This window comes from Aspergillus welwitschiae (genome assembly GCF_003344945.1).
Source record: "Aspergillus welwitschiae strain CBS 139.54b unplaced genomic scaffold BDQ94scaffold_14, whole genome shotgun sequence".
Lineage (NCBI taxonomy): Eukaryota > Fungi > Ascomycota > Eurotiomycetes > Eurotiales > Aspergillaceae > Aspergillus > Aspergillus welwitschiae.
In genome coordinates, this window is record NW_020798708.1 from 203586 (window position 1) to 218702 (window position 15117).

General features: G+C 52.1%; 5 protein-coding genes across 5 annotated transcripts; 3 read left to right on the forward strand and 2 right to left on the reverse strand.

Annotated features, from left to right (window-relative positions):
* The first annotated feature begins 455 nt into the window (after nucleotides 1-455).
* On the forward strand, nucleotides 456-2704 carry BDQ94DRAFT_178324 (sigma-70 region 2 family protein). The gene has a single exon (XM_026773105.1). The coding sequence runs from the start codon at nucleotides 516-518 to the stop codon at nucleotides 2487-2489; it is 1974 nt and encodes a 657-aa protein (XP_026626831.1). The 5' UTR covers nucleotides 456-515; the 3' UTR covers nucleotides 2490-2704.
* Nucleotides 2705-4687, reverse strand: BDQ94DRAFT_26434 (sugar porter family MFS transporter). The gene is made up of 4 exons (XM_026775352.1): nucleotides 4467-4687; nucleotides 4203-4405; nucleotides 4055-4135; nucleotides 2705-3963 (listed from the first exon to the last, which is right to left on the reverse strand). The coding sequence occupies exons 1-4, from the start codon at nucleotides 4633-4635 to the stop codon at nucleotides 2920-2922; spliced, it is 1497 nt and encodes a 498-aa protein (XP_026626832.1). The 5' UTR covers nucleotides 4636-4687; the 3' UTR covers nucleotides 2705-2919.
* Nucleotides 4688-6174: 1487 nt separating this feature from the next.
* On the forward strand, nucleotides 6175-9995 carry BDQ94DRAFT_178328 (putative C6 transcription factor (Mut3); the record flags this gene model as incomplete). Its single annotated transcript, XM_026773106.1, has 4 exons — nucleotides 6175-6933; nucleotides 6999-7803; nucleotides 7876-8487; nucleotides 8540-9995. Exons 1-4 carry the CDS (start codon nucleotides 6654-6656, stop codon nucleotides 9993-9995), a joined length of 3153 nt encoding a protein of 1050 aa, XP_026626833.1. The 5' UTR covers nucleotides 6175-6653.
* A 294-nt stretch (nucleotides 9996-10289) lies between these two features.
* BDQ94DRAFT_169887 (oxidoreductase, 2OG-Fe(II) oxygenase family) lies at nucleotides 10290-11230 on the reverse strand (the record flags this gene model as incomplete). Its single annotated transcript, XM_026771371.1, has 2 exons — nucleotides 10290-10848; nucleotides 10923-11230. 2 exons carry the CDS (start codon nucleotides 11228-11230, stop codon nucleotides 10290-10292), a joined length of 867 nt encoding a protein of 288 aa, XP_026626834.1.
* Nucleotides 11231-13335: 2105 nt separating this feature from the next.
* On the forward strand, nucleotides 13336-15117 carry BDQ94DRAFT_159174 (sugar porter family MFS transporter; the record flags this gene model as incomplete). Its single annotated transcript, XM_026769043.1, has 3 exons — nucleotides 13336-13875; nucleotides 13981-14691; nucleotides 14758-15117. The coding sequence occupies 3 exons, from the start codon at nucleotides 13336-13338 to the stop codon at nucleotides 15115-15117; spliced, it is 1611 nt and encodes a 536-aa protein (XP_026626835.1).

Sequence of the window (15117 nt, forward strand, 5' to 3'; positions counted from 1 at the left end):
CTATAAGATTGATGCCATAAGCGTCGTTTGTCAAGCACTGACATTCATTTTTAGTTCCACTTTAATTTTGGAGGCGCTTTGATATTATCAGTCTGCAGTTTTGTCTCAACTTCGACTTGCATGTTTGAAGTTGGCCGCTGTTTTGATGTAACCGAAGACACACTGCCGGATACAGCTAGATTCCTTTATCGCACCATTGCCAAGGCAGCCGGCAATAACTTCAGTCGGTGTCTCTTCGTGGATGCGCTTCGACATCGCACTTTATACAGGGGTGGCGTTCCAGGGTCGAAAGCATAGTGATTCGAATATTCGGCAAAGAACAGTAAAGACTGCTGGTGTTTGGATAGTCTCCAACAGATATTCAGACTACCCCGCCATTGCGCCTACACAGCAAGAAGCCAACATTGCTCCTGCCGGCTGAGTGAGGCACCGGCTATCAAATCACTTATTGAAGGTTGAATACCAAGACTAAGGCGCTTGCGCCGCACGAGAACACCCTGCACCCAACCTTCAATATGCCAGATGCGCCGAGCAGTGCTAGTGGGAAGAAGTCCACAGAAGAGCCACCACCAATACAGTGGCAGTTTATTGACGCATCTGACAACAGCAGGAGTACTCTGACTAAAGTAAAGCGCCATGTTATGCAGGAATATATGCGTCAAAAACGGCATGCAACCGGACAGTCTGCTGCTGAAATCGGAGACAGTCCGCCGCACGGAGAGAAGACAGAACAGCAACAAAGGGCTATTAATCAGGTCATGAATACAACCGATAACCAAACGGGTCGCACACAAGATAGTGAAGCCTTGTATGAATCCGGTATCCTTGCGCGGAGAAATAGTCTTGAACCAATATCCAGTAATTCTTCAGCGCAACAAGACTCGAGTGAAACGGTGACAGACCATGCCAGACAACACAGGGTCTTCTCGACTTCCAAGCCTACCATTCGGCCATACTATGCAGGCATGCCTTTCCGAAGCAAGACTGTGGATCCCTCATCGAATTCTCCCAAGGCCTACTGCCTGTCTCAAAGCAGTACCTCGGACACCAGTACTCCAACGCCATCATCGTCAGCGCCAACGACACCAGGAGATGTAGCGTTGTCGCCAAAGACAATGCTGAGTGCTGCACGAACAGATCCGTTCAACACCCTGCCCCTTGAGCTGGACCTTGAAGGTCAAAGACTCTTTGACTTCTATGTCAATGAAATGCCTGCTTGCTCATATGGAAACCACTTCCGGTCAGCCAAGGCGCATAATTGGTACACAGCAGTATTTGTCCCTGAAGGAATGAAAGGACCTGTGGCTTTTCAGAACACGATACTTGTTCATGCGGCTAATACATGGGTCTGGGTTCGAAATGAGGAGCCGGACGCGACAGCTCTGTATCACCGTGACCGTGCGATTACCATGCTTCGAGAGCTCAGGGACAGGAACCCGAATGATATTTCTGATGAAGCGATTATAGGTTGTATAAGCGCTGCAGGTCTTGAAGACTTTGATCCTAGGCCTGGTCATAAGCAGACTAGCTGGCTTCATATGCGAGCAGCAAGAGAGATGATTCGTCTCCGTGGCGGGCCATCTGCCTTTCACAGAACAAGACTCGGAATGCTAATAAATTGGCAAGATTATATTCTTTCAGGCTATGAGACTGAGGGACCTAGCTTCTTTTTCGAATACAATCCTCCAGCCATACTACAGAGGCCAGCCTTTCAAACTGGAGCACTAGTATCGCGTCAGCGGCCGCTTCCAAAAAACGTGGCGTGTACTATGTCGTTCACTGAGCATAATATTGCCCGATACCCCATAATCTCCCCAGTGGCTGAGATTGAACATCAGTGCAGCGAGTTCATCAGCTTCCTCAAACGCTGCGAGCAGCTCGCTATACACCAGCGAACAGCCACTAACTCAACCATCGCACCGATGCGTCACACGGCATTCCAATCAAATTCATTGTTGTATCAGATACTCGCAGCACCTCCCGGGCTGCGCTTTACAGCATCGGGTAACCGCAAACAGTTTGTTGCACGACTAGTTGCGTTAATTATGCTCAATGCTGGCTTGTGGGATTACCGGAACTCTGTTTTGTATAGCGAGGCCTTTCTCAGAAACTTGGAGCAGACTGTCTTGAAGTGCGAAGTGAACATGAGCGGCTCAGTAGAAGCATTACTGCAAATAATGCTCGCATGTGAGGACGGTTCGATCGAATTTCCTGAGTCGACGCGCCATCCTGGGAATTCACCCGAATTCACACAATACTCCCCTACTGCTCAGACGCCTTACGATCGGCCATGGTTTGCAGGTCGGATGCTCAAAGTGGTCAAACGGCTCAGCTTTGATAGCTGGATGAATGTGAACTACTTCCTTTTCTCCTGCTTAACGTTGCATACGGGGATACCTTCGGTATCAATTTGGGAGGATAGCTTACGGAAAGAAATCCTTAGTGCGCCTCTCACTAGTTACGTTATGCCGGCCCTCCAAGGCCTGTAAGTTCCGTGATACGGGTATCGGCACTTTGTTCTTTCGCTCGAGAGTATGAAACCTTACACTATGCTGCAGCTTTCTGACCTGTCTTAATGTCTCCATTTCCCCCACCTCTTTCATTTTCTCTTCTTTGTGTACACCGCGATTTATTTCGATTGTAACGTTACATTTCATGTCTTATGGTCATCTTTCTGTTTTCTATATACCCACAATGAGACATGACAGCATACAAGGTACCTTGCGTTTCAATTTCGATCGTCTTATTTAGCGTCTGCTGGGTTCTGTTTCTGGCCCAGTGGCCGCCCGGAATTGATAATACTGTGTTATTTCTGGTAACATTAAGTCATGAGCTCATCTATATACTATATAATGTGGTTCCTTGGACGTGGCAGCAACATTGTGTTCTGCTCAATGTCTGGAAGTATGACTGCTACTACTATGTAGTATCCTGTGTGCTAAACACCACCAGAGAATCCTTATCTTTTGAAATTGGCAGTGAAAGGTGAGGCTTGTCTGCATCATAAGCGGGCATCGAAGTTTCTGGAGTGAAGAGACGGTCAATTTCCTCGAGCGACTTGCCGGCGGTCTCTGGATAGAAAGTCCAGACGAGACCCGCCGCAACCCAGTTGAAGGCCGCAAAACAGTAGAAATATTTGAACTGAATTTGTGACTGGGCGATTGGCGAACACTGAGCGAAAACCAGATTAAGACTCCAATTGGTGGCGGTGGCTACAGAAGAGCCCCGGGCGCGAATAGCAGTGGGGAAAATCTCGGATTGGTAGATCCAAGAGATGAGCCCGAGACTAGTATAGAAGAAAGAAAAGACAAAGAATACAGCGATTGCAGCACGAACGGCACTGTGATTCGGTGACGCCACGCTTTCAAAGTTATTGTACACCTGCCCCAAGATGGCCTCCACGCACATGGTGGCGCCCATGCCCAGCAACGACGGAATGAGAAGCTTGCGACGGTCGATCCGGTCGATGAAGAGTATGAATACGGTGTTCCAAAACTGAGCCAATGCACCCCAGATGCCCTGCAGGATGAGCGATGTGGACTGCGACAAGCCCAAGGATCGGTATAATCCTGGGTTATAATTCTGGAGCACATTCGTGCCCGAGCATTGTGTGAAAGCCTGCATGCCACAGGCAAGCAGCACACGCTTACGCCAATTAGGCTGTGCGAACAAAAGCTGTCGCCAGGAGTGGTTGGCTGAATGCCGGGCCTCCGCAATACCCGCGGAGATTCGCTCGAATTCCGATTCGACTGGTAGAGCATTCAGCTGTCCCCGAGGTAGATGGAGGCGGTTCAAGACCGCCCAACCAGCATCTGGATTGCCCTTCTCTATGAGCCAACGAGGGGACTCAGGGAGAAACCAGACGCCACAGCTAAGAATCACGGCGGGGACTGCTTGAAATGCCAAGGGGAAACTCCAGCTGAAATCTCCTGTACGAAGCGAACAGCCGTATCCCACCCATTGCTGGAGGCGATTAGTCAGGGATAGAGGGCGAGCTAGTAGTTGACTAGCGGACTAGCTGGACAGGGGTATAGTAGATAGATAAATCACTCACAGCTACAACAACTCCGAGTCCAATCATCCATTGCTGCAGTGAACCTAAGAAGCCACGAATACGGGGAGGAGATAGCTCACTCTGGGAGAGCAGTCAGAGCCCGCGGCAATCTAGCGATTACATAGAGATGCGTTATAGCGATACATACACAATAGACTGGAATGATGGCGGACATCAACCCAATAGCAAGACCAGCGATCAAACGGCCGGCAATGAGCATGGCCACGTTGACAGCGCCAGCCTGCAACGCGGCCCCTAGGCTAGCGAGGAGGCCGCCGGTGAAGAGAACAGGCCTTCGCCCCCAAGGGTCAGAGAGGTAGGAGACAAAAACCGAGCCTAGAATAGCACCGCCTGCAGAATGTCAGCCGGAGATGAAATGCGAAGAAGTTGTGATCGGCGCGGGTGTCCGAACCATTATAGGACGCAACAATACCCCCTGTCGCTGCAGCAGAAGGATTGTGGAAGCGATATCTGAAGGAATCCTGGTCGATAACAGAGGATATTACCCCGGAGTCATAGCCAAACAAGAAAGATCCTAGACAGGCGAACAAACAACAGAGCGTAACGAGAAGATAGGGCATTGTTCAACTCCGCTCCTAGTGCTTGAGAATATGTGTGGGGGAGGATGCGACGGCTCCTTTATCTCTCCCGAATCGCTAGTTAGCCATGAAGATATTTTTAAAGTGTCTATCTAATCTTGGCGGAGATTTAGTGGCGCAGCGCGATACCGTTGCGTGCTATAGGCATGGCAGTATGCTAGTATGACTATCTGGAGCTGCAACCAAGTTGGGAACAATGCAGAGCCGATGTTGTACGACAATGCTCCAACGGAACACATGTGCGCAAGGAGATCAAAAGGAATAGGAAAGCGAGCAGAAGACCAAGGCCACAATGACAATGCCGGTACAGCTAGGGAGTAGACACGAGTGGATACAGGGGAACGCACACAGGAAAACAGGATTCCGTCAGCTTTGATGGAGGACTGGACCGCAGCATTGGTCTACTCAAAAGCCAAAGGAAGGACTAAGGCCAGTTAGGGTCTTCGGGTTCATCCAATCCATCACCGAAGATGCGATCCCCACCGGGGATAATTTTTAACTTATTGTTGCTCATCGATGTTGCTGCAGGTTCCATGGATCAGGGTATCCATCGGGAATGATCGAATCAGCGAAATCACCGTGGGTTTGATGCTTGTTTCTGCAACCGAGGCAGTCATCGGCCGGTTTGGCCAATACGCCGAGCTACTGCTGCTGCTACTGCTAAGCCGTTTCCCCAGCTAGTCCAATGGAGTTTGTAGGAAAAGAAAATTTTGTATCGGACGTCCGACACATCGGCATCGTCACGGGCAAAGGAGAAGGCTCAAGTTGCGCTTCCAGCCGCTTGTCACGGCCGGTTGGATCCAGATCAGCCCTATTGTGAGCGATTTTTTGTTAATTCTGCATTTACACTTTTTTCTTCTCTCTCAGATGATTCATCCTCAGACTTATTCTAAACCGAAAACTGTTGGACCCTTTCCGTGCTTCTTCTCGCACGCAATCCCTCTCTTGTGCTGATCCCCTTGTGTATATTTTTTTTTGCACTTGGATCTATTTTCCTTTGCCCTGGTGCCGTTGAAATCCCCCCAATCGGAGACAGGGTCTGGGCCACACCATCACTTCGCATCGGTGGATCTGCCCGTCTTGTCCGTCTTCGTCCCCATCCATTCATTCCTTTTCCATCATCGCTCTTCTTCGCTCATCACTGCGACTTACTCGAGCCCTTTCCTCGCCTTTCCACTTGCTGGCTTGTTGGCTTAAGCTTGTTTAACTTTACTTTGATCTTCTATTTTTTTTCTTCTCTCCAATTTGGAGAAACCTTTCTGTAAATTCCCCCCTTCCCTTAGTCACGCCAAATTCCTCCTTTGAACTGCTTCCCTCCCCAAACTAATCGACCCCCCCATTCCGCCTTCTTCCCCTCTTCCCCTCGTACTTTGTACACGCGGACGAGAAAAGCCTTAACAGCCATCCCCGGTCCTCGCGATTGTGTTCGGGCCTGGTGTTGCGCAATAGACCTCTTTATTCTTGCCCGTCCTGGTTACTATTTCCGTGCGACTGATTGTGGATCACCGTCTTGACTCACGAAAGTTCCTGCAACGCAATTCTGACTAATTCGGGGCTTACTCCAGTCTCCAGAACATTTCCTTCGTCATCCCAAGGAACTCCCGTTCGAAAGCCACCAAAAGCATAACAAGAGGCAAAAACAATTAACAACTCAAACCTAGCGAAGAAAAGCCACGACCGACCAGTGCGACCTCAGTCGAACGCACCCTCTTCAATCAACTCTTCCTGGATTTAAGATTGGTACACCCGATCAATCCTTCCAGCTAACTACACTCCTCGCCGTGCCTTCCATGAACCTGTGAGAAGCGTCATTTCTACCCTCGTGGAGATTGCGATAACGGTCGGATCGCCACGCGGGCTATTTCTCCTTGCTGATCGGATTAGTCTCCTGTCGACTATCGTGCATCACCCCATCAATCAGTTCCACATCCTCCTCATACCCCCTTGCATGCCTTTGCGCCGACCGCCTTGAGATCTCCCTGCTGCTCTCCGCTCCCCTCATGGCCTCCGCTCCCAGTCCGGCGCATGCCGACAACGCGAACGAGGATGATCCCTCGGCCGCTTCCGACTCTTTCTTCTATGCCCACGAAGATCACGATGCCTCCCCCGGCCATGATTTGATGATGAAGGATGATGCGCTGGGCGATGGCAAGCCTGTGAAGGACCCTCTCCCTATGCAGAAGAGGCGTCGTGTGACGCGCGCTTGCGATGAATGTCGTCGCAAGAAGATCAAGTGCGATGGGAAGCAGCCGTGCACTCATTGCACCGTCTACAGTTATGGTAAGTTGTTTCCCCGATTGTCTGCTTGTTCCCTTCCATCCATGCTCACGGAAGCCGCTCCACAGAATGCACCTATGATCAACCGTCTAACCGTCGTCGCAACCCCGCCCCTCAATATGTCGAAGCCCTGGAAAATCGCTTACACAAGGCGGAGGCCTTGCTCCGCGTTGTGCTCCCCGATCTGAACTTGGACGATCCCCAATTCGACGTGCATGCCACAGAGCAGATGCTGGCAGCCATCAAGCGAGAAAAACAACAATCCCAGCAACCACCACCAGCGGCATCGCTCGCGACCCCCAGCGAACGGCGCCGAAGTTCAGTTGTCATGACGGGCACCTCTGACTCGACAGCGGATGCGAATGGAGGGGACGAGTCGCTCCTCGAGTCGATGGTCGACAATTCTGGCTATTTAGATCTGGACGACCAGGGTCACTGGGACTACCACGGTCACAGCTCGGGTATGAGCTTCATCCGCCGACTGCGCAAGCAGCTTGGTGCTTCCGACATACAGCCGCCGACGATCCGGTCGCGACCGGTCACCCAATCCAAGTTTGACAGTCCCAAATCGGTATCGGAATCGCCGCAGGATGCGTCATTGCCCCCCACTCACGACCTGCCCCCGCGGGAAGTTGCACGACGCCTGTGTCACAATGCATTCGATGACGGCTGCGCACTGATGCGCTTCGCGCACGAACCCTCATTCTTCGCCATGTTTGATCGAGTGTATGATACTTCGCCTGATCAGTTCACCAACGAAGAAAACTCGTTTCTGCCGCTCCTCTACATTGTCATTGCGGTCGGTTGTCTATTCTCAGATGGCGGGGCAAATGCTCTTGATGTTGCTGGATATGAGGGTGCCATTGGTCAAGGGTAAGTCGCTCGTATCTTTCTCGCGGCCCTTGTTGGGGGCTTTTTGGGCTGCAATAAGCTAATTCCTCCTAGCTTCCAATATTTCAAAGCAGGTCAACAGCTGTTGGAAATCACTGATTGCCGTGACTTAACCTCCCTGCAAGCGATTTGCTTCATGGTACTATTCCTACAGGCCTCTGCAAAACTGAGTACTTGCTACTCCTACGTGGGCATTGCTCTCCGGTCGGCCTTGCGACTCGGCTTGCATCGCAAAGTGACGGCGCATTTCAGTCCGCTTGAGCAGGAACTGCGGAAACGTGTCTTCTGGGTTGTAAGAAAGATGGACGTCTACGTGAGCACGATGCTGGGCCTTCCTTTAATGTTGAGTGACGACGACATCGATCAGGAATTCCCAGCATCGGTTGACTCCGAGTTTCTTACTAAGGACGGCATTCTGCCTATGCCCTCTGATCACATACCTCTTATGGCCGGGGCTAATGCGCATACACGCTTGTCCAGTATTATCCTCAAAGTGGTGAAGTATATCTACCCGGTGAAAAACGCTCAGCATCGGGCTGGATCGGATCAACGCTATGTGGTGAGCCACTCCAAGATTCGGGAGATTGAAAGAGATCTTCAGGCTTGGATGGAGGAGTTGCCAGCAGCACTGCGTCCGGGAACGGAGGTCTCTCCACAAGTTGAGCGGTATGTCTCCTCCGGTTAAGTTTGGTACCGATCTTTTCTAACTGTGCTGCAGGATCCGGCAGTTGCTGCGTATCAGCTACGCCCACGTTCAGGTGATGCTATATCGACCCTTCCTTCACTACGTCTCCAGCGGCTCACAGGCTCGTGGGGTGGACCGTCGTTCTTACGCCTGTGCAGCGGCGTGTGTCAGTGTTTCCCGGAACATCGTCCACATCACTACTGGCATGCACAAGAGAGGACTTCTAAATGGCTCCTTCTGGTTTACCATGTACACCACCTATTTCGCTATTTTGTCCCTCCTGTTCTTCGTTCTTGAGAATCCCGACTCTCCCACGGCGAAAGACGGTGTTCTCAAGGACGCCATGGAGGGTAAGACCACCCTTGCCGGCCTGGCAAAGAAGAGTATGGCAGCGGATCGCTGCTCCCAGAGTCTGGTCTGCTTGTTTAAAAACCTACCTGAACTGCTCAAGAACCGGCAAAGTGCGACCGCCCGTGCGAACCTTAAGCGTCCGGCGCCTTCCAGCAGCAGTCGAGCATCGGCCCATAAAAGCTCAACCATGCCCTCGGGGATGCCGCCGCCGCAGCGGGCCAGCACCTTCCCTAACCAGCTGCTACATCGGTCGACCAAGTCGGAGGCCAGTAATACGCCCAAGAGCCTAGATGACAGCGCTGCGACACGCAATGTTGCAACCAACCCCCGTCATAGTCAGCCTCCGACGTGGTTTCCGTCCACCCCGGAGCCTCCGGCCGAAGCGGTGTCAACGCCTTCGGAGACTGCGACCAATAGTGTTTCAACCCGAGCGTCACCTGTTTCGACATCATTACCATCCGGAGACTCGAGCGCAAGTGCATTCAACGCACAGGCATTTGGAAATCCCGGCAACTTCCCTGACCTCATGCCTATCATGTTCCCCTCGGATGATCCGTTTGCCTATCCGACGCAACCGATGTCGACTCTGGAAAACGACCATTTCCAAGATGTGACCGGTGCGCCCGTCACTACTCAGTTTGCATCGGGAATGGCGTCCACAGCCGATCCCAATGGTGTCAGCACACTCGCGGCCACCACACCTGCTGTAGATGGTTTCGGAAATTTCTCACTCTTTTCCGGTGCACCTGGCGGCCTCAACAACAGCATCTCTAGCCGCCTAGCAAACCATCAGCAAATGAATGCCTCCCAGTTACAGTCACCCGCCTCCCACGCATCGACGCCCATCAACAGCGGCGAGGCTGTCAACAGCCCCGATCTAGTCTCTTTGCCCAACCAAAACTTCTTATGGCAGGGGTATAACTTCCAGCCGCAGAACTTCACTGCGGAAACGACTGTGCCTACGACGGCCGCAAACCTCGGACAATTCGGCTTAGGTGTGGATGACAACAATACCCCGGGATTGGGCATGGGGCTGGACCTGGGACTCCCGCTGGACGATATTTTCGGAAACGGAGATGCGTGCCGCCCGGGCGGGTTGGGCGATGATTGGACTCAATGGAGGAATGTCGGAGGCTAAACGATGAAAACTGTTATATACCCATGTGTATGCGTTTGGTTTTGGCTATGAGGCTCATGTGATGAGGGATGGCGTATGGCTGGCGTTGGAAAGGCATATGTTACATGATGCTATTTAATGAAGTATTTCTTTTCTCCTTGTGTCTTGTCTATTTTCTACTGCTAGTAGCTGTCTATATACCTACGAGCTATATATCGTTCCATGGTACAAAAAGAATACATGACCCAGATGTACACAATATACAAACCCAGGCGTTCCATCCAATACACACAGGAATAGATACGATCACCAAACTTACCTCCTCCCCCTAGACGGCGGCTGATACCAACTCCAAATATTCAACCCAACCTTCATCCCCTGAGTGACCGGGAATGCAGCATGCCATGTCTCCGGATAACCCGTTCCATCAGACCTCAAGTTCTCCCAAAAGATGGCATTCCCCTTGATAGGCTTGAAGGTGATCCCAGACACATTCTCATTCTGAGCCATCTCGCAGTCCAGGAACCGACACCATTGGTCTCCGCGCGGCATCTTCAGACGTGGGAAATTCGTGCCCCCGCCTTCGCACTCATCTCCTAGGTATACCATGAATGTGCTGAGTCTGTCACCGCCGCGGGCGACGGAACCCGCCCAGTCGAAGTGGTGTTTGTAGTGGCCGGAGACGTTGTAGCGTTGGGCCCACATGCGCTCGATGTAGAGGTGTGGTTTCCAGCCTTGGAAGGCGGCGGCGCGGGATTCGAGGCAGCGGACGGTGTTGTCGCGGGGGAGGAGGGCGCGGTCGGAGAGTCGGGTCGAGGGGTCGACTTTGGTGGTTTGGCCGTTGTAGATTATTGAGGGGGAGTAGTTTGGTTCACTTGTTGGGATTAGGTTGGGTTAAGATGGGGATTGGGGCTGTGGGGAACGACGATGGAGAGGTTTCAGACGGACCTTATCTTTACTAGGTGATCGGCTTCTGCAGTGGAGAGGAAATCTTCAATGTAGATGATTAGCGGGTCCTTGGAGAGGAGGTGGACTCGGTAGGTGTCTTCGGGACATGTTGGGATGATTCCGTCCGGGAGGCTGAGGATCTCCGGGTCCAGTGAAATGTCGCTTTCTGTTGTTGCGTCCGTGTCTGGGTCGAAGATGTCCTGTGTTACTGGGAAGAGTTGGCGGAGGAGGGGGGCGACGACGAAGAGGTAGAGTGGAAGGAGGTAGAAGAGGGAGGTGAGGAGGGTGGAGAGGGAGAGTTTGGGCATTTTGATCAATTGTCCCGAGGCATTGATGTGATGATGGTTTGTGTGACCCTGGGATCGTAACAGGCAGGGGATAAGGATAGGGATGGTCTGAATGGATGGTCTGATCGCAGATTGATTGATATGATTGTGTTTCGCTGGTGAACGGATGTGCCGGGAGCTTGATGCCGGTTAGTCAGCTATGCATATGCAAGGCGGCATTATCATGTTAGTGTGCATGTGACAGGTGACTGCCGCTGTTGTGTTGGATATCTCATTCTCCGGCATGTTCGGGATGCGGGGAATCGTTGGCCCCTGGTCGGAGGAGCGTTTGTCAGCGGTCTGACTGTTATCAATTGTCACCCAGGTTAGCAACTAGCGAGCTGGTCATGGCCGTTAGCTAGGCAGCCATCGTGGTCTGTGGCTCTTTTACCCGGCGGACTATTGAGGACGATCCGGATGCGCATTGCCCACGACGTTAGATGTCAAGCTAGTTCGCCAGCAATTGCGTCATGGCACACGCAGTCGCAGAAAGAGTTCAAGGATCATCCCTTTAGCATCATAATGCGGCGAGGCTTGCGATAATAAATGAGCCAGATGCGGAGACTCCGCATTTGCGCTTCCAGAAGACGCGGAGTATCGTTCTTGAGCCGAGCTGTAGGGGTCCTTGGGTCGAAAGCGAATCCCCGCCGTGTAAAGGGACACCCGGTCAGCTGACAAGCCATACCTCTTCGGGCTAGCGCTTCCACTAGCCTACAGGCAGCCTAGCGTGCCACCTGCGAGCAGACATCGTGTGGATTTCCCGCCTGGGTTTAGACTCGCCTACTTTACTTCGCTATCTTGGGTGGTCGCCTCGCCGTCGCCTCTTCGTCTCCTCCAAATGCTTACGATAGCGCTTGATATGCAGGCCTTCCCCATCCCCATCCCCGGTGAGCCGGGGTAAAACTTTCCTGCTGGCCCTAGACTTCCTCTACCCGTTCATCTGACTCCGATCCACGGCCTACTTAGTTTAGATCGGCACCAATCTTTACACGTCTCGGCTATCCTCCGGCCCTAATCTCCACCAGGATTGGGTTAAGGCCTCTCCCAGCCTCTCTGACTGGTCTTACCTGACTCCATGAGAGCCATGAGTCCCATTATCCATGACAATTTTGACTAACATGTTGGACAAATGCCGGCTAAAGCTTTTCGGGTATCCCAGAAGCCTCCGGCCTCTCGCTTAAGCTTGTGGAACCTGGAAACCGAATTCCTTGGTTCTCAACAGAATCATCTTCCATCTGGTTCGTTCGGGTGCCGACCTGAACCGGGAGAAAGAATGTGCTGTCCAGGGCGATCTGTCGGGTCGCCAATACCCCCTTCACACCTCAGCTCTAAGCTCTGCCCCTCCAGACCGGTCAGCATCTGGTTGGACTCTTCAGGTGGCCCACCGGCAAATTCTTCACAACCTACTTTCAACATGGGTAAACTAAACCACAGGCGCAACGGGGCATCAAGTCGTGGAACTGTCCTTCTCCCCCACCCACTGGGGTATACATTTTGTTATATACACACTGACTCGGATAAACGCCTTAGCTAGCTGGGGGGATATGGCCCTTATATACTTCCTGCGTTTTGGCCCCTGATCTGCGGCTGAATGTTTCCTGGCGAGACCTTCTCCGCGCCGGCTAAGCGAGACTCAACGTCTGGGGAAAACACTCCCCCGACCCATCCTCCCACATCACGGGGGCAAAAATTGTGGGAATCTTCCTGCATAGTCCGAAGATTAAGCACCTCTAGCTGCGTTTTCGGCGTATCACGGCCTCGCTATTCAATCTCCAGAATGGTCCTCCCCGGATGGGGTTTGGCCACGACGTAGATTGTGGAGAGCGTTCGAGGCAGGGGAGAAATCCGTATCCACATTCTGGCTGCTCCGTAGAACTCGTAGGAAACCGAGATATTACTTATGGCCCGGCCCGTCTCTGTCTGTTCTCTCTTTCTTCTTTTCTCCCATCCGTCTTTCCTGTTGACAGGACACCCCCTTATATTCTTCCTTCGTCCTTGTCCTTGTTCATCCTCCTGTTGACAGGATTTTTCACGGTCATCAGAGTTTTCTCCTCCCTCTCGTCCTCCCTCCCCTCTTCTCCCATACAATGGGTGGAATTCTTCACCTCGTTGAGGATCGTCCGACTCCCAAAAATGTCTACAATTGGCGAGTCTATGTGCTCGCCCTCATTGCCTCATGTGGTTCCAACATGATTGGGTATACCAGTGGGTTCATCGGGACGACAATCACTCTGCCTTCCTTCGAACGCGAGTTTGGGTTGGATAAGATGACCAGTTCTCACGTGGATCTGATTAGTGAAAATATCGTCTCTTTGTTCATTGCTGGTGCCTTCTTTGGAGCTCTGCTCACTTATGGAATTTCTCACGTTTTTGGACGTAAATGGAGTTTGACTATCTCCTCGGCTGTCTTCATTCTCGGTGCCGGGTTGCAGATGGGAGCCAACGGCTCTCGTGGGCTCGGCATCTTGTACGCTGGCCGTGTCCTTTCCGGTCTCGGCACGGGTGTGGCTTCCAACGTCGTCCCGATTTACCTGTCCGAACTGGCTCCTCCGGCCATCAGAGGCCGACTGGTCGGTTTCTATGAACTTGGCTGGCAGGTTGGTGGTATGGTTGGTTTTTGGATTAACGTAAGTGGCTTTCCTTTTATTTCTTGCTAAATTTCTCAAATCCCTTCATTTCATCCCAATGTTGCCATTTTTCGTCACGTGCATTGCTGATAACCTTCTCTATAGTATGGTGTCGAACAAACTATGCCATCGGACCACCAGCAATGGGTTATCCCCTTTGCTGTTCAATTGATCCCATCGGGCATGCTCTTCCTCGGCTCCCTGTGGATGAGAGAATCCCCTCGTTGGCTATTCCTCAAGGGTCGTCGCGAGCAAGCCATGAAGAACCTCTGCTGGATTCGTCAACTCGATGAAACTGATATTTACATCACCGAGGAGGTGGCTACTGTTGACCAAGCCATCGAGGAGCAGGTTGCTACTGTTGGTCTGGGCTTCTGGAAGCCCTTCAAGGCTGTCTTCCAGGCGCCTAGCTTGCAGTACCGCCTCTTCCTGGGTTGCATGCTGTTCTTCTGGCAGAACGCGTCCGGTATCAACGCCATCAACTACTACAGCCCGACTATCTTCGCCAGTCTTGGTGTTACTGGCAACACTAAGGGTATTCTCAATGGTATCTTTGGTGTCGTCAAGGCTGTCTTCACCGTTATCTGGCTGCTCTTCCTGGTTGATCAATTCGGACGTCGTAAGCTCCTCCTCTGTGGTGCCGTCTGCGGATCCGCCTGCATGTATGCTATTGGTGCCTACATCTACATTGTCCGCCCGACAGAACACCCCCAGGACCACTTGAATGGTGGAGGTATTGCTGCCATCTTCTTCTTCTACCTGTGGACTGCTGTCTATACCCCCACTTGGAACGGTACCCCGTGGGTCATTAACTCGGTAAGTTCCCTTTTGCTCCAACGAAGCGGGCCTCCTATGGAAACCTTGCTAACTGTTTATGAATAGGAGTTCTTCGATCCCAACATCCGTCCGCTGTCCCAGGCCTGCACCACGGCCAGCAACTGGCTCTTCAACTTCCTTGTCTCTCGTTTCACCGAGCAGATGTTCGCCGCGATGAGCTACGGCGTGTACTTCTTCTTCGCGTCGTTGTCCTTCTTCGCCTGGTTCTTCGCCTTCTTCCTCATCCCCGAGACCAGTGGTATCCCATTAGAGGCGGTCGACCAGCTCTTCAGAATCAAGCCGATCTGGAGGGCGAACGAGAAACTCAAGGAGCAGCTGAGAGAAGAAGAGGAACGTTTCCGTCACGAAATGAAGGATGGGGCGTTCGAGAAGAACGACCCTCAGGAGCATGTCGAGAGCGCTTAA

Bases quoted from the DNA above. Each gene is read 5' to 3' on its own strand.
- BDQ94DRAFT_178324 (XM_026773105.1), top strand. From the start codon at position 516: ATGCCAGATGCGCCGAGCAGTGCTAGTGGGAAGAAGTCCACAGAAGAG.
- BDQ94DRAFT_26434 (XM_026775352.1), bottom strand. From the start codon at position 4,635: ATGCCCTATCTTCTCGTTACGCTCTGTTGTTTGTTCGCCTGTCTAGGA. The intron at 4,136-4,202 runs GTATGTATCGCT...CTGCTCTCCCAG, and splicing joins CCATCATTCCAGTCTATTGT to AGTGAGCTATCTCCTCCCCG. The intron at 3,964-4,054 runs GTGAGTGATTTA...AATCGCCTCCAG, and splicing joins GACTCGGAGTTGTTGTAGCT to CAATGGGTGGGATACGGCTG.